Here is a 21910-nt window from a genome sequence, read left to right as displayed (position 1 = left end):
TCAACACCCACCCACCTTTCAGGACGGCTAGATTATAGACATTTGTATCCTTAATGCACACAACCGAGGTCAATCCAAATCTCATATTGGAAATGGAGGGTTGGATCTGCTGTTTATCACTAGTCCCATGTGGATAAGCCTGTTTTTTGGTGTGATCAACAAATGGAATTGTCCAGCTGTTGTTTTTATACATTAAGTAAAATTTGACCAAATAAAAAGGCAAATGATGAAACAAATGGATAAAAAGAGTTTCAAATTTAACATGTATATACAACCCACATATAACTCCTCCAACCTTCACCTACTATTCTTGCTTTTGTTGTTTTTTTGCTTTTTCCTTCTCCAACCTTCAAAACAAACCCGAAAACCAACACAGTGCAGTTCAGAAGGTGGGCATTGAACACCTTCTGTCCTAATTAAACCCTCTCCCAGAGGTTCTCATGATAGAAAAAATTAAAAAAAGAAAAGAATTTTGAAACTCCCACAAAAATAGAATATTTGTTCTTGTTTTTAAGTTTTCATTTCTCCTTGAAGTAAAATTTTGACATTCCTTGAATCATCTATTCTCATGGCCTAACTTCCAATGATCCATCCCTTATTAGTTTCAAGCTCAGATTATTGAACCGCTCTCGTGAATACTGCCTTGATGCTTTCCTCCAATCAGTGCCAGCCTTCATCATTGCAGCAAATTCATCATAACTTATCCGTCCATCCTGCACATTTGTCAAATGGGATTAAGAATGCATCCAAGTGTGCACAAGAATATACACTTCAGAATTTTACAAGTAAACCACCCTTTTTCACTCTTGCAGCGTATGTAGAATTTGAACCGAGCGATTTACAAAAAAGAATGAGAAAACCCTGAACCCCACAAAAATTCCAGAAAAGTTCGATTGCATAATTGTTTTAAAAACTCCCTGATTGTACACAACCATCTTATAACTACCTTGAGGTTTAAGAAATTTTCACTGAACTCCCTGTCATATAATGTCACCACCTACGAGCTTAAGTCAATTTCTACAGAAGTCAATCCTATTCCCCACAAATACGTGTGATCATACTTCCCTACTCTGCATCCCCCAACCAAAGAAAAAGGAAGCGGAAAATGGGAAAATTAAAATGACTGACCTTGTCTGTGTCCACATCATGAATGATAGCATTAATAACTTCTTCACTGTTTGACTCAAGTTCACCAGCTAAGGCATCCCTTAGCTCTTCAATCTCTATATACCCACTGTTGTTTTGATCAAAGAACTCAAAGGCTTTGAGAAGGTGGTCGTCATTTCCCATCTTTCTTAAGTGAACAGAAATTGCTACAAACTCTCCATAGTCCAAATGTCCATCCCCATCTACATCACCCTGTGAAAACAACCATGGGTTACTTCAATGAGCAAATTAGAAGAATTGTATCAACTTGAAAAACCATGTTAGATTCTCAATATAGTGCAAAAGTTTTAACTCGGAGGCCCTCAAGGATTTGTAGAAAAAACCACATTTAAAGGGTGTCTGGTTGTTACTTTCTTATACAAATTGAAGAAAATAGCACCCCAAATCAAGCATGTATTCATGCCATTTAGTTATAGCCCTCCAACTGAGATACAAGACTAAGAAAGATGCAAAGTTTCAGATGTTTCAAATGCATGGTAGCACTTACAGCTTCCATTAAAATTTGAAGATCTTGCTCAGGAATTTGATGGCCAAGCTTTTGCAATCCGACCCTTAGCTCATCCATGTTGATCTTGCCTTTGTTGCCAGTATCCATCAGTTGGAATCCCTCCTTTATCCCAGCCACTTCCTCCACTGACAAGTGCTCTGCAATCACCTGTTTATTTGAAGTTCCCAGAAAAAAAAAACTCAGTAATCAAAGAATCACTAACAACTGCACAGAGCATCATCCAATCAAACATCAACAGGATTATGAAAAAGTTCATCAACAGGATAACGAAATGCATTTTTTATATTGCTTATTGGATAAAGTTTCAAAGCATTACCCTTAGAGCTCTTTTCTTGAGCTTGTTCATCATTGAGAATTGCTTGAGCCTTGCCCTCACAGTTTCTCCTAAAGAAACATTTGGAGCTTTCTTGGCGTTTTGTAACCAAGGATGATCTGCAATTAATGAGTATGCAAAATACAGGCTTTGCATCAAATATATCAATCCAGAAAATTTCAAGATACTCTCATTTTGAAGAGCAATGGATGCAAAGAATGTTACCATTTTAAAGAACAGCAAATTACCTAGTACTTCCTGAGCTGAAAGTCGCCTCTTTGGATCAGGATCAAGCATCTTCTTCACAAGGTCTTTTGCATTTTCAGAAACTTTAGGCCAGGGGTCCCTCTTGAAATCTAAAACAGACCGGATAATTGCTTGTGCAACTCCTTGTTCAGTTTCTGCATAAAAACAGAACATAGTTTAAGAGAAGAAAATATTTAAGAAGAGCAAACAAAGAAGGATGGAAAATATAGAATTGTAAAATTGAGAGTATTAACTTGATGGTATAACTACTCTGTGAATGTTTCCAGTGCTACAATCATGGATATGTGCTATGAATGTTTGGATAAATCTAAAAGGAGCACTGGTTCCATCATGAGTGCATGATTAAGTTTTTATTTAACACATGTTGTCTAAAATATGGCACTGCCACCATCATATATATGGTGACATAAAATGGTAGTTCGATGGTAACTGATGTCCATGATTCAATTGATGTATTAGTGGTCACAGAGGAAAGTTCTGCACTTAATGATATATTCATCTTTTGAAAAAGCTCATTATTGCATTATTAACTCACCATGCATAATTCTATTTGACCATCCAAATAAAGCAAGACATTACTTTTTTTGGATCACTGGTCCTCGAGACTTTGGCTAGTCCATGATGAGCATATTCTTTTATAGGTCTAATAAAGCTATCAGGTCATTGCCTATTTTTGCATAATGTTCTCCATCTCTTCCTTGTCTGGTCAGATTCCCAAGTAGATGATGCTTTTCTGGTTGCTTAGAGATCACTAATGAGTCAGGGCTTGGAGAAGAGCACCAATGAGAAATGATGAAATTGCTCTCACTTAAATATTTCTAACTCATTAGAACTGAGGAATTTTTGTAGGTATATGTATGAAAATGCACACTATCAACACTTGACACCAATCCAAAGCACGATTCTACATGAACCAGATGAATGGTTACCTGGCGATGTAATTCTCATCAAAGTGAAGAGTGATCCTATTTACCCAGAAAAGGGAAACTAACCTGCCCAAAAAGGTGGAACACCACAAAGTAAGATGTAGAGGATAACTCCAGCACTCCACACATCAACTTCTGGGCCATAATTCCGTTTTAGGACCTCGGGAGCCATGTAGTAAGGACTTCCAACTATCTCAGTAAATCTCTCGCCTGTAGAAATCAACTTGACTTCAGGTGAAGTATATTAAAGAATGTATACTACCCATTGGAGAAACCCAAAAAACAGAATGTTCAAATGCAATTATGTATCAAATTGCCTTACCAGGTTTAAAGAACACAGATAGTCCAAAATCAATTGCCTTTAAGGGTGCTGTTTCCTTCTTGTTGGCAAACAGAAAGTTCTCTGGCTTGAGATCCCGATGCATAACCCCATGCTTGTGGCACATCTGCAACAGAACACAATACATTTAATTAGTGTGAACCATGACAGTGAAAAAGGATTGGAAAAAACACAAACACATAAATGAATAAAGTCAAGTGTTGAAAAAGTTTTGTTGGTTTTTTTCCAAAACACCAAGTTTGAGAACCATTCATTGTAGTAGAAACCTACTATTTTGTTTTTAAAAGACATCAAAGGAAAATGACAAATGACGACTACTTTGGCTTCTTACATTTTAAAGGGCATGAAATTCAGGGAAAAAGAAAATGTAAGAATGCCAAAGAATAAGATAAACAGCAATGATTGTAAAGTCGGCATTCTATAAATGTCATGCATTTCCATTGCGCAATATGAAAGAAGCAAGACATGGAGAACCCAAACAAATGGCATCTCGCAGTAGAATAATTTAAACTATGCCCTTCCTTTATACATCCACCATTTCTGAGATCAACTTTAACCAGATAGCAAACAAAAGACTTCAAGAACTCTTGTAAGAAGAACAATAAGGAATAAAAAAGGAACGGCCCCTAGTAAGACCAAACTTAAGACTTGGAATCATAAACCCATAATAGACGATGATGGTGACCCATATTGACCATCGAAAGCTAGTCACAACCTAGTCACAGGAACACTGCGGTCATCGAGTTTGCAAAAATCAGCTGAAAACTATTGTTCAACTAACGATCAAGGTTGATAGTGATCAGGAATCTGGAATAGGAATCAATCCACAATAAAATTTTGGAGGCTACTCAAAATCATCCAAAAATACAAAAGTGAACTACTTAAAAGGGAAATCCTGAAAAGAGGAATCTACACGAAAAGGCAAAACTCCAAACCCATCCATATTTCAATTTCCAGACTCCAACAATAGTACCATAAAAGCTAGTTATTTAATACACAACATACTCATCGAGAACATGCTGCAAAAGTCATCAGCATCGAGGGCTAAAGCAATTATGATTTTTGTTATGATATCCTTTTGGGCAAAATCATAGATTAGTACCAGTAATAAATAAAAACAATATCCCAACAATACCCATGAGAATTAAATATCAGAAAATGAAAAATTTTGGATCTAAGCAACAATAAGAAATCAAATCAGACCTGGACGACTTCGACAATGGTCTTGGTGACCGCAGCTGCGGCCCTTTCGGTGTAGTGGCCACGCGCAACAATCCGATCGAACAATTCACCGCCCTCACACAACTCCATCACCAAATGAACCGCATTGTCGTCCTCATAAGTGTCCTTTAAGGTCACAATATTGGGGTGCTTAGGCAAATGCTTCATGATCTCAACTTCTCTTCGCACGTCATCGATATCTACAGCCGTCCTAAGCTTTTTCTTTGATATCGATTTACAAGCATACACATCGCCGGTCGATTTATCAGTGCACAGATGCGTAATTCCAAATTCTCCGCGACCGAGCTCGCGACCCAGTTCATATCTGAGCTCGATTTCGCGACCCGTCGGGTCTTTCAGCACGGAGAGCTTGCTCCCACCATTTCCCTGATTCGCCGCATAATCGAGAGAAAACGGGTTCTGCTTCTTTTTCCCCTTTTTCTTCTCAGACGGAACCGGGGTCACGCAGCAATTACCCATGAATCAAACCCTAAAAAAATCCCACTAATTCCGGACACCAGATGGACCAAATCTGGCGCTGAAATAACCGAGGAATTCGAGATCCACCCTTAAATCTCACGTCCCTGGAGCTCAATTCATCCACGAAATTCCCCAGCAACAGACAAAACCCAAACTCTTGCAGGATAAAAGAAAATCCCGTTTTCCTGGAAAATCAAGCTCTCCGGAAACACAACCCAAGAGAAAACAGAAAAGTTTTAGGCGAAAGGGAAACGAAAGAGAAAAAAAAAAAAAAAACACCTAGAAATGATTGAAGGTAGGAGGGGTGATTTAATGGAGAAGATGAGAAAGAGAAAGAGTTTGGAAGGAGGAATATAGCGTGTGAAACCAAGGAGAGAAGAAGAGAGAAAGAGAGGGTCAAACCTCTTTCGCAGAGACTTCCCTCCTACACGTCCTCTCTCTTAATTCTTTTTTTCTCTCTTTTAGAGAGAGAAGAAAAGATAGAGAGAGAGAGAGAGAGAGAGTGATTTTTCATCTTCTTTTTCAATATTTTTATCTCCCCAAATATCCTAAAAATATTTCAATATCACAATTTGTTCTCCAAAATGCCCTTATCTTTTTATTAAATTGTTAGCTGTTTATTTACTGAAATACCCTCACCCATCTCTTGTGTTAAATCATTAGTTAGCTTTAATTCTATAAATTGGCCTAGAGACAGTTGTAATGTTTGGTCACATTTAATTTCTAAGGAAAAGAGACATGAAGAAATGTTTCACCAACTCATGGTTGGTATTTTTTCTAGTTTTTAACTAATTACAACCTAAATCACAATCATTCTTTCAATTTTCAAGAGTCAAAACTCATAATCATTGGCTTAAACTTTAATTATATCATCTACAAATTAATTGATATTTAACAAAAATAAAATAAATCTTTGATGATCCATCTTTGAACTTAAAAAGAATAATATTACGATAATCTCAAAAAGCTCAATTTCAAATAATTTAAATAATCATACAACCATGAAAAAATGTATCAAAACATTTTTTAAATTAATATTTGATTTTTAAGTAAGGCTTTTGATATAAATAAGAATTAAATTGGTAATCCATTTTAGGTACTAATAAAACTTAAAAAAAAATGAATTTTTTTTCCCTTTCGATCACATGTTCCTTGATTACCAATAAAAGGAAACAATTAATACTAGTGTGAAAAAGGGGTTGTCACCAACCAACAAACGAGGATCGCGTTTCACTATATTAATATAAATAGTTTCTTATCACATTATTAAAATTATAGCCATAGATTTGTTTTTCATTTAAAATATAATTATATTTATTATTTATTAGTTATTAATATCTTATTTTAATATTAAAGAAGATAATATTTAGAAACATATTTGTTAACCTATATTTTTCAAGTATGTTCCTTTGGGGGAGGAGTGGGTATTTAGAAACAATACCCACTACCCATTTATTTAAATAGATTTTTTTAAGTATGGGCAAGGCATGTGGAAATATTTTAATAAATATCAAATAAATAATTGGTACCCATTTTCAATTTGTACTTAGTTTCAAAGCGTAGGGTGCTTTTGTCAACCAGGGAGAATGTTCTATAAAGTAGACATCTTACCTGCGTTAGGGTAATATCGTAATTTCGTTTAAAACCAGGTCATAGTCAACATTTTTGCCTACACGTACATACTTTGTATGTTCACCAAAGCGGATAGATACCTTACACGTGGAGACCACCTATTGGCTAGGCCATATCCAACTTGAGACTTTCTAGAAGCCACAAAAAGAACTCTTGTTAGGAGTAGTAACCAGGCCACCATGGATGTTCATTTACATAAATAACCCCAACATCTCCCAATTGGACAGGAGAGTTGAAAGGAAACTTCCTAGGGCTATTTTTGTCTTACAGAGGAGCTTTTCTTGGGTATGGCCAAAAAGTACGCTTTGTTATAAGCCTGGAATAACGTGTGTTGACCACTAGCCGTTGGATTTTTAATCATCGCCTTATTTCCATGGGCTTTTCCGTCCAAAATAGGGAAGAAAAGAAGAAAAAGCGCTGAGGTGTCGGTTTCCAAAATTTCAGGGACAAGGGTATTATAGTAACTGTAGAATTCAAACGCATAAAAAGCACCGCCTCCTTTCAGCTGGCCGGTCAAACTCGACGATTTTGGGTTCGAATATAACGTCTACGATCCGGAATTTTACAATCGCTTACGGTGTTTTCGACTCACACGCTTCTGAGATGCATTCGAACTCCAGACCCTCTAGACCCTCCTTTTGTTAATACTTTTCGCCTGGAATGTCGACAACAAGTAGTCCAATGGATCTGGAGATGCCACCGCGTTTGTTTAGCAACCACTCAAGTTACACTGACCAATTCCCTTTTATCAGATAAATTGATTAATTAAAAGTAAAACAGATAAAAATAATTTACCGAACTTAAATTCAATTTATTTCGGATTTAATCATAAGAGGTCGGGGTCACGAGTTGAATGGAATAGAAAAGAGACGATATAAAATCGGCCTTTTATCTTTGATTTAGCATGGAAAGAAAGGATGAAATGATGGTGAGGGCAACAGATTTGAGTATACACTAGATAATAGATAAAAGAGGAATTGAGAGAGGTGGTAGCTTTTCTGGGGCTAGGTTTCCTGCATGTGAAACATTGAAAAAAAGGCAGTCACGAGATCTAGGGTTGTGTCACCCGAAGCCACCAACATGGCAACAGGAGGAATGATTACGTTGTTGGGACGGTGCCGAAGGCAGTGCCATTTGCGTCTTTCATGTGAACTCATTGTTGCATCCTCCATGTTCCATGGCCATCATTTTGCTGTTACTTGACTTGTAGATAACGTCTTTGATCATCTCCAACTACACTTTCACTGAGTTATTAATGAGTATGAGAGAATTTGTGTTTAGATTGAGTTTGTGAGGAATTGGGGGGTTAAGGGAAATAATGACAGTCAAAGATAAAAGGGCAAAGGACATGTTTGGCTACCGGTTTCTGATTGGAGAGGACACTTCTGAAGTATTACGTATTCTGGATCAGAAAATAAAGACGAAAGATCCGTAGATGCCTTCATTCTCAAATCTTAAGAAGAGTTAACAATTTATTAAGGAAAAAAACAAACAAAGAAAACCTTTACCCTATTGGATATAAACCCTTTTTACAAACGTTTTCATTTGTTTTCAAAAATAAAATTTTATTCAACAATTTAAATATGAAATACAATTTTCGTGACTTGTTCTTTACGAAAATATTATGCATTTATATATAATGTCAAAATTTTCAAAATATTCTTTTATTTTTAATTATTGCTCTTGAGTACCATACACAAAAAAAAAAAAAAAAAAAAACTAAAAACACCAAAAATTTATTCTAAAAAACAGTTTGTGTTTTTAACAAATCTCAAAAAAAAAAATATATATTTTTTTTTCATCAAAATTGTGTATGGAACGTGTTTTTTGAATTAGAAAATCGATTTCAATTCCAACCGAGGTTTAGATTTCTCACATGTCTCTTAGACGCTTGCATTGGTGGAAAGTCAAGAATGGTATTGGTGGAATTCGTCATCCCAGTAGTGCACTGCACGCATGGCATGAAATTAGGCGTTTGGGACCCATTACGAGATCAAACTTCATTATGATAAAGTCAGCACCATTTATGTGCTTCTGCTTATTATATATTTTTCTGTTTATACCAGAAGGTCCAAAGAAGAAACATAGGAGAAAAAGTCTACGAGTTGGATAGGACGATTCTTTATCATCAGATAGGATTGACTTGGTCCAACTATTGTATAATGTCTTATATGGAGCCAATATGATTAGTGGGTCTCACTTACCATCTAGATGCCCAATTTGTAGAGGTCAAAAGGACGGCTTCTTCCCATGCCTTGGTCAGTGACTTTGAGACACGGAGTTTTGAATTGGGTCAAAATCAACGCGACCAACTTGCATATGCACTGACATAGCTATCTTTCTCCTCCACACAATGGTAGCAAGAGTTCTTGAACCAATGAAGTTGTGGGGCTGACAAAAGATCTTATCGTCTGTAGCCATTTGGCGTAGAGAAAGAGTGGTGACAAATAAAGCTAATGAGAACTAGGTTTTTCTTTCTATTAATTTTGAAAATATGCTTTAGTGATTAAACTTTGACATTTTATACCAACATGAATGAATACATGATACAATTATCCAATATTGCAGCAAAACTTGGCATAACTCTATGTCTCCTATAAATTCAAAGTTTGGAAATGCTATAGGGAGTTGAGGGATAAGCGGTTAGCGGACCTGCAGGGCACGCAATGAGTCCTTACCTTGTCTTCTTTGCAAGTTTTGGATTCTTGCACATTCGGATGCTTAAAGGAGTGACTTCCACCATCTCATCTTCTTGAATGTACTCTATGCAGTCATCTAGACTGTAATCCAAAGGTGTGTCAAGAACCACTGCACACACAAAAGAAAGGGGAATGTCAATAACTAATTGCAGAGAACCAAGCTATACAGCTGTTAATTTATTAACTGCTAACAAGGACAAAATGAGAACTACAGAAAAGCAATCAGTACAGGTATCAGTACAGATATTCCTCTGAAACAAGAGGACTTTTTTTCCCCCATTTATCACAGCTATCAATCACACTACACAACATAATTAAGCTTCAGTTTTCTCTCTTGAGTTGTGTCGTAGATCTGTTCTAAATACAATAAGGTGAATGCTAATTACAAGAACTAGGAGAAGTGACATTCGGTTGAGATGCACCAGACCAATTCCTCAGTTGGTCTGCTTCATACAAATATCTTTGCCTACTCTTGGCAGCCGCACATTAACAAATGGAAGGATACTAGACCATGACAAAGACGACATTTGATTTCTTAGAAAATAGTAAAAAAGAACAAATGAATATGATTCAACATTTTATTTCTGTCCAAATTCACCATTTTCAATTGAACACGACAAAATCATGATATTGCATTTTATACAACTTAAACATACATAAAGGAAAAAGCAGCCTTCCTCTGGGCTTTTTCTCAGGTAAGTGAATTTTCTCAGAGTTACTTTGAAAGGAAAAAGCAAAAAATAAGTGATGTATCTGGGCTTTTTCTCACCAGTTTGTTCCTTGTTGGACCGCACATTTGTTGCAGCCTTCTTCTTGCACACATTTAGGGATAAGTCACCAGGACGCTGATGAATGCCTACAATTTGCCCTTTATAAACGTCAACTCCAGGTCCAACGAACATCTGCCCTCTCTCCTGTGAACTACAAAGGGCATAAGATGTTGTGCTTCCCTCCTCGAATGCAACCTGAAAAGGTAGTAATATTACCTTAGGAATGTTATTTGCACATCACAGGTAAGTTGAAATAAATTTGTGACGTTAAAAATTTACCAATGAACCCTGATCCCTGGTAGTAATATCACCAGCCCAAGGTCCATAGCTATCAAATATGGTATTGAGAATTGCAGTGCCTCGAGAAGCTGTTAAAATTGCATTTCGCAATCCAAGAAGGCCACGGGTTGGTATCTTGTATTTAAGTAGTGTAGTTCCCTCAGACCTAGTAGACAATGAAGTTCAAATTACAAGATCAATGTCACAGAAACTAGGAGCTAAAGGAATGGAAAACTAACAATAGTCAGGCCAGTGACATGAACAAAGAAGAGGAGCAAATTAATAGAACTATACACTGACACGAGCATATATATATATATGATGATGATGATGATGATTTACCAAAAATAAAAAAATCAAATAAACTTGGAAACAAACATGGGATGTCACTGTTTCAGAAAGTGTCTGCCTCCATTGATGAATCCATTCCTCTAATGATATAAAAGTTGAAGCATACGGTACCACACAAGCTGTTTGCAGCAGTCATTCACATAACACAAAATTTCCCATTGTATGCTCCTAGGAATATGATCCATACAAATAAATGATAAAAATATCCTCTTTCAGAAGTGGGGGCTTAGGAATCAAACAAGCCACTACACATCTGTTGGGGAGTGAAGATCTTCCATTTTCAATATAACCACAGAGAGAGATTATAAGATAAATTCCCCAGTATATATCGATGAAATAATCACCTGATTTTTCAGTTTGTGGTCAAACAAGACCCAAGTGTTTTTCATCTCCTTCAGCTTGATGTTCATTTTGGATAAAAACAGTAGCAGGAATAAAAGCCAAATCTAATTACTAGAACTAATCCAGAGAGAAAGACAAACTTTTACATGCATCTTCAAAAAAAATGTTTGCATAAAAACTAACATAAATTTTCCACAGGTCACAGTTCAACAGGTCAAGGGATGTCAAAAATGACAATCAAGCAACAAATATATATCATGCACATGTTCTCTACCTTTTATGCTAATGTATGTCAGAACTTAAAAATAATTTCAATTGAATGTCAAATAGTTATAAATAAGACACAAGAAGAAACCTTTTCACTTTTTACATACCCAACTCCTTGCATATCAAACATCTGCCCACGCCTTTTGCCAAGAAGTTCAACCACAGAACCCATGTGTTCTTCTGGTACCTCCACAGTGGCAATCTGCAAGGAAACCATATTATGAGAGACAATAAGATGATCTTTTGATTAATAAGGAAATGAGTCCTATTGTTATGTATTTGAAACCATCCTTATAATGATTTCACATTTCACTCTGTACCACAGCCATCAATAGACAAATATAAAAGATAAAATCTAATATATTTTTCCTTTCCTGATACCACTACAAGTCTGAAGTCGCCTTTGCTCTTCCTACCCATGTGCTTTAGCACATATATTCCCACTGGCATTAACAAAAATACATGCAACATCCACTCTTGGGCTAATACCATACAAAGTTCAGGTCAAGAATGAAATTTTTCACAAACACTTCTTCCCCCAACAAAATAATGACAATCACAGGAGGAAAGAAAGGCTTGTATAAATTTTCAAGAATATAAAAAACTTCTGAAAAACAAGCATTCTGGTAAAAGAAAAGTCAAATCATGTCCGTGTGTGTATAAACTATAAAGCATCTTTATCAGTCTATTTTTTGCCTTAATAAGAAAATAGCAATGAAAATTGTCTTGCTGCAAAAATCACCTCAAAAGGTTCCTGCAACTTGTCATCCACTCTTTTGTTGATAACTTTTGGGGGCCCCACCATGAATTCATATCCTTCCCTTCGCCTAAGATGCAAAATCATTATAAAGATATCCATGCATTAAAAAGATCAAGATCAAGAAAAAGGCCTAGACTTACATGTTTTCTATCAGTATGGTAATATGTAAAGTACCCCGCCCACTAACAATGAATGTATCTGCAGTTTCACCATCTTCAACTCTCATAGCCAAATTCCGCTCAATCTCACGATAGAGCCGGTCTCTTAGGTTTCTACTGGTAACATACTTTCCCTGAAAGGGAATATAAAACATCCAATTGTAAAAGTTGCACCAAAATGAGGGTTTGTGCATGTTCACAAAATATTGATACTGTTGAAAGAGAGAGAGAGAGAAAACCTTAATTCTCATTCATATTATTAACTTCTTACAATAGAGAAATATATATACAAGGCTAGGTTGAACTAACTACCATATATGTGACCTATATTAAGAAAGGAAAAAAAGATTGTGCACTATAAATACATTATATTCAACACTCCCTCTCAAGCTGGAGCATATATGTCATATGCACCAAGTTTGTTACAAATGTATTTAATCCTAGGATCTCTGAGAGATTTAGTGAAGATGTCTGCTAGTTGATCATTTGAATTAACAAAACTTGTAGCAACACACCCTGATGCAATCTTCTCTCTAATGAAGTGACAGTCAACTTCAATATGCTTGGTCATTTCATAAAAGACTGGATTGGATGCAATATGTAATGCGGCCTGATTGTCACAGACTAGCTTTATCTGTTCATCTTTTCCAAATCTCAATTCCTGAAGGAGTTGCCTCAACTATATGAGTTCACATGTTGCCAAAGCCATAGCTCGATACTCAGCTTCGGCGCTTGATCTGACCACTACATCTTGTTTCTTACTCTTCCAGGATATTAAGTTACCTCCAATAAAAACACAATACCCTGAGGTGGAACGCCTATCTGAGGGTGAACCAACCCAGTCTACATCTGTGTAACCAACAATTTGGGTATGACCCCTGTCTTCATACAACATACCTTGGCCTGGTGTTCCTTTAATATATCGAAGAATGCGAATCACAGCATCCCAATGGTTGTCACATGGTGACTGTAGAAATTGACTAACCACACTCATAGGAAAAGAGATGTCTGGCCGAGTGATGGTGAGGTAGTTCAGTTTACTTACAAGTCGTCGATATCTCCCAGGATCTCTTAGAGGCTCCCCCTGTCCTGGTACAAGTTTGACATTTGGATCCATAGGAGTGTCAACAGGTTTACATTCTAACACACCTGTTTCTTCCAAGATGATGTCTAAGGCATACTTCCTTTGTGACATAACCACACTTGAACTGGATTGAGTTATTTCAAGTCCCAGAAAGTACTTGAGTTTACCCAAGTCTTTGGTTTGAAAGTGGTTGAAAAGGTGTTGCTTTAGTCTTTGGATACCCTCCCGATCACTGCCTGTAATGACAATGTCATCCACATAAACTACCAAATAAATGCACTGACTCGAAGAGTTATGATGATAGAAAACTGAATGATCTGCTTCACTTCGAAGCATTCCAAACTCTTGAACAACTGAACTAAAACGCCCAAACCATGCCCAAGGAGACTGTTTCAAGCCATATAGAGAGCGGCGTAACTTGCACACTAAACCAGACTCTCCCTGAGCAACAAAACCAGGTGATTACTCCATATACGCTTCCTCGAGAAGTTCACCATGAAGGAAAAAACATTCTTAATATCCAACTGATAAAGAGGTCAATGACACATAGCTGCCATGGAGAGAAATAAGCGAACAAAAGCAATCTTGGCAACAGGAGAAAAGGTGTCACCATAGTCACAACCATAAATCTGAGTATAACCTTTAACAACCAAGCGGGCCTTAAGGCGATCAACCTGACCATCAGGACCAACTTTAACAGTGTAGACTCAACGACATCCAACTATAGATTTACCAGGAGGTAAAGAAACAAGATCTCATGAGCCATTGGAGTGCAGAGCAGCCATTTGATCAACCATTGCTTGGTGCCACCCAAGATGAGAAAGTGCCTCACTAGTGCTCTTAGGAAGAGAAACAAAGGATAAAGTAGAGACAAAAGCAGAATAGGATGAAGATAATCAATGGTAGCTCAAAAAATTAAAAAAATGATGAGGATTACGAGTAGATCGATTACCTTTCCGAAGAGCAATAGGCAAATGGTCAGTAGATGACAGGGCCGGGGTAGGAGAAATTGGTGGGACAGGAGGTGAGTCATCAGGTACCTCACCTGAAGAGAGAGGAGGAGCAACAACATGATGTCAACGATGATAAACCTGAAGAGGACGAGAGAGCGCATCTGAAGGTGGAGATATATAGGGAAGTGGCAATACTTCAGAAATGGGAAGAGATTTAGAGGATGAGAAGAATTGAGAGTCCTCAAATAAGGTGACATCAACGGAGAGAAAATAACGATGAGTGTCAGGGGAATAACAACGATAGCCCTTTCGAAGTCGAGAGTATTCCAAGAAGATGCATTTCGTAGCCTTGGCGGAGAGCTTGTCCGGTCCAGGTGTGAGAGTATGAACAAAACAAATATAGCCAAAGACACGAGGAGGAAGGAAATAAAGAGGTTGGGTAGGAAAAAAGAGGGAATGAGGGATTTGGTCATGTAATATAGATGAGGGCATACAATTAATCAAGTAACAAGCTGTAAGAACAGCATCTCCCCAAAAACGAAAAGGAACATGACTATGGAGAAGGAAAGTACGAGTTGTCTCAACAAGATGTCGATTTTTACGTTCAGCAACCCCATTTTGTTGAGGAGTATGAGCACAAGATGACTGATGGAGGATCCCATGTTGGGACATAAAAGAAGTAAAGGGTGTAGAAAAATATTCCTGAGCATTGTCACTGCGTAACACTCGAATAGAAACATTGAATTGTGTTTAGATTTTAGCATAAAATTTCTAGAAAAAAAAAAGAATAACTCAGCTCGATTTTTCATAAAAAAAACCACATCTTGAATAGTCATCAATGAAAGTGACAAAATACTGAAATCGTAAAGTAGACGCAGTCCAACACGGACCCCAAACATCAGTGTGGACAAGTTCAAAAGGAGACTTTGCCCAATTATTCAAACGCTTTGGGAACGAGACACGAGTATGTTTCCCAAGCTGACACGACTCACACGCAAACGACGACAAAGTGGAAAAATGAGGGACCATCTTTTGGAACTTGGGAGACTAGGATGACCCAGACGACTGTGAATGAGAAGAGGAGCATCGGTGGAAATGCAAGCTGCGGGAGATGAAGGTGATGTGAGGTGATAGAGGCCTTGAGACTCTCGCCTTATGCCAATCATCTTCCCCGTACTCCGGTCCTGCAAGATCACAGATTTATCAGAAAAAGTGATAGAACAGTTAAGAGTGCGAGTTATTTTGCTGATGGAAATAAGATTAAAAGGACACTCAGGGGCATAAAGGACAGAATGGAGAGGTAGGGAAGGAAGAGGATGAGCCAAACCAATACCTTTAGCCATAGTTTGGGAACCATTAGCTAAAGTAACAGTAGGTAAGGCGGAGGTAGTAGTAATAGAGGAGAAAATGTGTTTATTACCAAAAATATGATCAGATGCTCCAGAATCTAGAATCCATGGGCCAAGAGAAGGAGACTGAGTAAAGCAGACAGAGACATCATCGGTCTGGGCAACAGAAGCAATAGAAGCTGATGTGGCTGCCTGATATTGGAGATAGGCATCATAATCACTACCAATCGATTTTTCCGATGTGATAGTAGGAGATCCAGAGATAACGGATGTAAAAATAGGATTTTTAGTCGCCATATCCACTTCACCTGAGATTGAATCACGTTTGGATCGAAGAGAGCCCTAAAGGGAGGTCGGATCACAGCTGTGGAAGAAGAACCTGGTATGTCAGGACCCAAATAAAAGAGAAAAGTGACTGGAGATGAAGAAGAGGCCTTTCCAAGGCACACACAGGCCTCGGCCAAGGAAAGGAGCTACTGTCGAAGGCCGGAGGAGGCTGAAAGAAGACCCGTGGAGGCTAAAATGCCAAAAAAAAATGGAAAAGCAAGGTTCGGAGAGGACTGACGGAGGCTTAGAAATGCAAGACGACGCCGAACGAGCCTGCTGGTAGAAGCTCGACACCAGAAAGTGGGCCATGCGCCCTCATGTGCTGGCGCGTGGGATTTAGGCCGCCGGAGAAAAACGGCGCGTGGGAGGCGCGTGGATCTGTTTTTGGCTCCGGTGCATTGAGAAAAGTTGCAGATCTCCTTTTTGCGCTCCTGATGATGTGGTCGATGTCGGAAAAATATCGGCGGAAAAAAAAGGTCGCCGGAAAAGTGTTGACGGTGATGAGGGTTTTCTGACCACGATATGGCTGACCGGAAAGTTTTGGCAGACGGAAAAGATGACCGGAATGAAACACGGTCACTGGACAGATTCCCGGAATTAATTACACGGATAAATCAGAAAGAATAAAGTTTTCTCCCTTGGCTCTGATACCATGTTGAAAGAGAGAGAGAGAGAAAACCTTAATTCTCATTCATATTATTAACTTCTTACAACAGAGAAATATATATACAAGGTTAGGTTGAACTAACTACCATATATGTGACCTATATTAAGAAAGGAAAGAAAGATTGTACACTATAAATACATTACATTCAACAGATACAATGATAGACATGACTAAGTAGGCAGACTTATTAAGTAGAGAAATCAACACGGATGGCAGGCACACTACATGCAAAGAGTAATCTGTGATCAATTACAAATTTGTAAAAAAGTTCTTTGAAAGAACTTTAGAATTAAAATTTACTTCCAATAAAGCACATTTCTACAATAATTTGGTATATGCAATGTAGAAGAGTAAGTATAGAATTAACATATTGTCACTACAACAATCTGGTACATTCAACCCAGCTTATTGGTCTCTAATAACTTCCTAATCCATAATATTTTGAGCACTTCACACCATAACTGAAAGCACTTCTACCTTCTTATCAGTTGTTAGTATTGTATAAGACGTGATGAAAACAAACTGCACATTAAGAATCAAATAAACTATTTCCTTGTATTTCGTGAGTACAACAGCCAAGATTACCACTGAAAACACATACCTCACGGCCAACAAAAGGTGAAGTATTGATAGAAAAAGCCATTTTCACTGTTGGCTCTTCTACCTTAATGGCAGGTAATGGCTTCCCAGAACTTTTGTCGGCAATTGTCTCTCCAATCTGGGTAAAGAATGCAAATTAATCACAATAAGTTTGAAGAAAAGGAAACCATTTGCACAGTTAGAATTTATATCATAATTTTTTATAATAAATCTCATAAAAAAAATGTGATGTCAAATCAATGCAGAAATGATGGTCAAACCATGAAAACCTACTGAAATTCTCACCTGAATGTCATCAATACCACAAACAGCACATATATCACCAGCTTCCACAGTTTCTGCAGGAACCCTACTGAATTTTTCATATACAAAAAGTTCACTGACTCTTGCATATCTACAAGCGTCTTCTGTGGTGCATACCTAAAAAATTCAAATTTAATAAGAATAAATGTAACATGTCACTTTTGTGTATGAGAATCTAGCAGAGACTACAAAATCATTTGCTTTCTTTACAACAGTTTTCATTTCAATTAAAAATCAAAGCAAACTCACCCTCACATCCATTCCCTTCTGCAAAACCCCAGCATGAACGCGTCCAATAGCAATCCGACCTTTATGTTCATCATATTCAATATTTGTAGCCTAAGATAGGTTAAGAGCAATTAATAAAAAGTATAATAGGATACATAATGAAAACATTAAATATCAGACAAGCAAACGCCTTAGAGCGGTAAGATATATAAAAGATGGAAATTGGAACTATTTCCAATCTTTCCTTTTCAATCCATGTTATTTGAAGTAATTATTCAATCAATTTTTTGTTATTTTATCAAATAGTTGAAGTGTGGCAATGGAAGTTACTTTATTTTTCTTCAAATTTATATTCATAACTCATAAGTAAGAAAAAGCTACAAGAATTGTCTGACAGTAAAGTGGAAGCTAAAAACTTGACAAGCAATCTTTGATCTGGCTCAGGTATACAGAAGGAGTACTTGATATATTGGTTTCTAATAGGATGTTAACTATTTTACCATACTAAGAGTCTTCTTTCTGAAAATTGAATATTTGTGCAAACAAATATCCTGTAAGTCTGCTTATTCTTGCATTTAATAAGTGAATTAATCCACCAAACTTTTGGTTTTAGTAAGATAGATCCAGGGCAAATGATTCATATAAGATCCAATTCTGACTTTTCTTACACCCATCCAACAAAACACCACTTCTGATCCAATATAAAACAATCAGATTCTATTTTCTAAACTCTTTTTTTCCATTATTAAGTCTCATACTAATGCATCTGCCTTCTTTCAAAAATTTGCCAGGAGATTACTCTTGAAGTATTCCAAGGAACCATGTCAGATAAAAAATGGAGAAGAATCAATGGGATAAACAACAGGAGACGAAAAGTGTCAAAACTGGAATTTCAAAAACTACTAACAAGCATCTGTAGTGCACCATCTTTGTCAATTCGTGGTCCAGGTATACATCTAATTATAGATTCAAAAAGTGGTCCAAGATCATCTGCCAAATTTTCAGGAGATAGTCCAGCCTTTCCTTTGATACCACTTGCATATATCGCTTGGAAATCGCACTGCAAGAAAATGAAATTCATTTGGAGATTAGACTATATAATCTTGATTTCTGATGAAAATGAAGTATTTGTAAAGCTTCAGAAGTTGACAGAAAAAATGAAGTAGCAATATCAAGAGGTGGCTGTTCTTTAACTTTCCCGCTCTCACTGGGATCTAAATGAGTTTATAAAGATTGTCCTTGAGCCACTGTTCAATATGAATCTAATCTTTTGCCACCATTTCTTCTAGACCGATCCAAATGGCCTAAATTCATCCTTTCATAGATGAGCTGGAGTTCAAAATCCCAGTCTAGGATTGAGAAATCAATTGGTTTCCAGATCACAATCCAATATGGACTGGCATATTGCTACTTCCAATAACATCTTATAATAGTACCTGTTCATCTGTAGCATTCAGTTCAATAAAGAGTTCAAAAGTGGCATTGATGACATAATCTGGGCGAGCAGAAGGCCTATCGATCTTATTAACAACTACAACAACAGCATGCCCAAATTCCAGAGCCTTCTTTAAAACAAATCTTGTTTGTGGCATCGGCCCCTCAACAGAATCTACCTACAAAAAAAAGGCCATATGTATTTTCAACATTGATATTCATGAGGAAGATGAGGATAATCAGATTATAATATTGGATCAGAAGGAAAGCTCACTAAGCGAAACAACAAAGCACAAGAAAAAAAACATAAAACCAGCATCGAGAAATCAGAATTTAGAGGAAAAAGCAATTTTGCTGCAACTGCATTAATTCACACGAGAATTTTATTTATTTATTATTTTCACCTTTGACAAAGTAGAAACTAACATGATGAGTGTCCAAATAACATAGATATAAGAAAGTACCACTAGAAGAACCCCCTCCACCATATTGAGTATGCGTTCCACTTCGCCTCCAAAATCAGAGTGGCCAGGAGTATCAATAATGTTTATTTTTGTATCCTTATAGCCGATTGATGTGTTTTTGCTAAGTATTGTAATTCCCCTTTCACGCTCTAGATCATTTGAGTCCATTATTCTTTCCTGTACAAATTGGTTATCACGAAATACCTGCATACAAATTAGCATTTAGAAATACTCATCAATCAATCCTCATCAATGATTTGTTTGATATATTTATTATTTACTCAAATCGTATAAAATGACTTAGCTCGAGGTTTATGGCTCTGTAAGGAAAAAACTTAAACTAACTGAGGAGACAACTTGTGGCATTTTCTTCAGATATTATATGCAGAAACCAATTAGAAATGAAATTCTGAGCTGTTACCTTTGCTTGCTTCAGCATTGCATCCACTAATGTAGTCTTTCCATGATCTACATGAGCAACAATCGCAATGTTCCTTATGTCTCTTCTTCGCATTAATTGCCTCTTTTTCTCTAAGAAATTATACAACTGGTGTTAGAAGTCTCGAATTGCACCAAGATATTGGATGCACCATTGCCAAACTGAATTTCACAGGAAACTATTATGATTTTAACACCATAATAAGATTCAAAATATAAAAAATAAAATTCATAAGATTGTAACACATGAGATTGCTAGTAGATATTTTAAATAACAAGAATTTGAAAATTAATAAACTACACAAACCAAATCGCAACAAAGGAGGAATTAATGAAAAAAAACGCAACAATATTCTGCAGAAGATATCATAAAAATAACAAAGCTAAGTCAGACATTGATCATAAAAAGAACATTTCAGACCTCAAGAAAAATCGGAAGCGAACCAAAGAAGGAACGAAATAACAAGTTCCGTTCGATTAGGGAGAAGATTCACTAAAAAGGGAAAACTAACATCGAATCTCAAATTTATCTTTGTTACAATCTCCACTCTTTCTTGGACTCCAAATTTGAGTTTCTTTTCTTGTCCTCGGCTTTCTCGGTACCCGAAGAGGGAACTGAATTTTACGTATAAATAAAATAAAATAAATAAACACCTTTGGCAGTTTCTGTGGAAATAGAGCATTTGATCGGAGCGGGAACCGAATTTCTGAAGGGGAATTTGAATGGTGTTGTGGCAATTGGAGATGAAGGCAATCTGCAATTGAATAACAGAGATGACGAGAAACAAAGGCCTCTCCTAGAGTTAGGGTTAGGGTTGATGGAGAGACGAGAATTGAGAGGTTTGTGAAATGCGACAGCCATCTCCATTGCTCTCAAGCCTCACAGTACTTCTGAGGGGAACTCTGAGAGTTTAAAGCAACGGAAGGGATTTGAGAAATGAGGTTGTTATTGAAACCACGACACAAGGACTTTGAAGTTTGGCTGCTTGGTTATCGTTTAAATTTAGCCACGTGTCTTCTCTCTGAACTCATTACATTGGCCACGTCATCACTTTGGTCCCACTGCTACTGCGAAAAGAGAACTCCAAATATGCGGTGTAGCTTCGATTTTTTTGGGCTGGCCTCGTTGCGAAGTTGAACGCTGGGAAAGGGCCCAGTTCAGTCTAATACAACTCCGCCATGGCCCATCCAGATGTAATGTTCTATCTGTGGATGTATGATGGGCTGGCTTTGACGCTTTGTTCTCACAGCCCAAGGTTGTTCTGGCCCAACTGGATCTAGTATCCTCCCGTGACGATTCTCTTTATTTTGATTTTCTAAAAAAGTTACAACACTACTATAAAAAGTTATTCGACAAAAGGCAATGACTATGCCCTTTACAAGTCATCAACACCAATCAAAGTTCCAACAAATCCCGCGGACCGTATTGCCATATCTCAAGGCTTAACCTATCAATTTCCATGTAATTGGCCAACACCCCTAACAAACAACATCCACTCACATTTCTTATTCCACTTCCCAACATCCATTACATCATGAATAAGCCCTTTGGACATGTGTACACGCCCCGTTGGATCCTTAAG

At 37.2% G+C, this 21910-nt stretch overlaps 2 protein-coding genes across 3 annotated transcripts; both read right to left on the bottom strand.

The window, feature by feature from the left end:
* Positions 1-227: 227 nt before the first annotated feature.
* LOC100258857 (calcium-dependent protein kinase 32) lies at positions 228-5766 on the bottom strand. The gene is made up of 8 exons (XM_002283513.5): positions 4725-5766; positions 3504-3627; positions 3248-3391; positions 2237-2389; positions 1992-2107; positions 1655-1822; positions 1129-1359; positions 228-713 (listed from the first exon to the last, which is right to left on the bottom strand). Exons 1-8 carry the CDS (start codon positions 5220-5222, stop codon positions 567-569), a joined length of 1581 nt encoding a protein of 526 aa, XP_002283549.2. The 5' UTR covers positions 5223-5766; the 3' UTR covers positions 228-566.
* Positions 5767-9352: 3586 nt separating this feature from the next.
* LOC100264026 (putative elongation factor TypA-like SVR3, chloroplastic) lies at positions 9353-21728 on the bottom strand. Of its 2 annotated transcripts, XM_002283516.5 has the most exons (14): positions 20982-21728; positions 20311-20420; positions 19890-20093; positions 19428-19604; positions 18899-19051; positions 18013-18102; positions 17746-17880; positions 17462-17578; positions 12463-12614; positions 12305-12389; positions 11670-11764; positions 10603-10768; positions 10323-10518; positions 9353-9662 (listed from the first exon to the last, which is right to left on the bottom strand). In XM_002283516.5, exons 1-14 carry the CDS (start codon positions 21193-21195, stop codon positions 9529-9531), a joined length of 2028 nt encoding a protein of 675 aa, XP_002283552.1. In that variant the 5' UTR covers positions 21196-21728; the 3' UTR covers positions 9353-9528. The 2 variants fall into 2 exon arrangements, with proteins under 2 accessions (XP_002283552.1, XP_059595309.1); XM_059739326.1 differs by lacking the exon at positions 9353-9662 and having other exon boundaries at positions 10102-10518.
* Between the last annotated feature and the right edge of the window lie 182 nt (positions 21729-21910).

Source organism: Vitis vinifera, chromosome 8, assembly GCF_030704535.1.
Source record: "Vitis vinifera cultivar Pinot Noir 40024 chromosome 8, ASM3070453v1".
Classification (NCBI taxonomy): domain Eukaryota; kingdom Viridiplantae; phylum Streptophyta; class Magnoliopsida; order Vitales; family Vitaceae; genus Vitis; species Vitis vinifera.
This window is presented reverse-complemented; position numbering and strand designations above follow the sequence as displayed.

Coding starts and splice junctions, on each gene's coding strand:
- LOC100264026 (XM_059739326.1), bottom strand. CDS start 21,195: ATGGAGATGGCTGTCGCATTTCACAAACCTCTCAATTCTCGTCTCTCC. Junction 19,052..19,427: donor TGAATGCTACAGATGAACAG/GTACTATTATAA, acceptor ATTTTCTTGCAG/TGCGATTTCCAAGCGATATA. Junction 12,615..17,461: donor CACCTTTTGTTGGCCGTGAG/GTATGTGTTTTC, acceptor ATTCCCTTTCAG/GGAAAGTATGTTACCAGTAG.
- LOC100258857 (XM_002283513.5), bottom strand. CDS start 5,222: ATGGGTAATTGCTGCGTGACCCCGGTTCCGTCTGAGAAGAAAAAGGGG. Junction 3,628..4,724: donor CCATTGTCGAAGTCGTCCAG/GTCTGATTTGAT, acceptor GTTCTGTTGCAG/ATGTGCCACAAGCATGGGGT. Junction 2,390..3,247: donor TGTTCCACCTTTTTGGGCAG/GTTAGTTTCCCT, acceptor GTTTTTATGCAG/AAACTGAACAAGGAGTTGCA.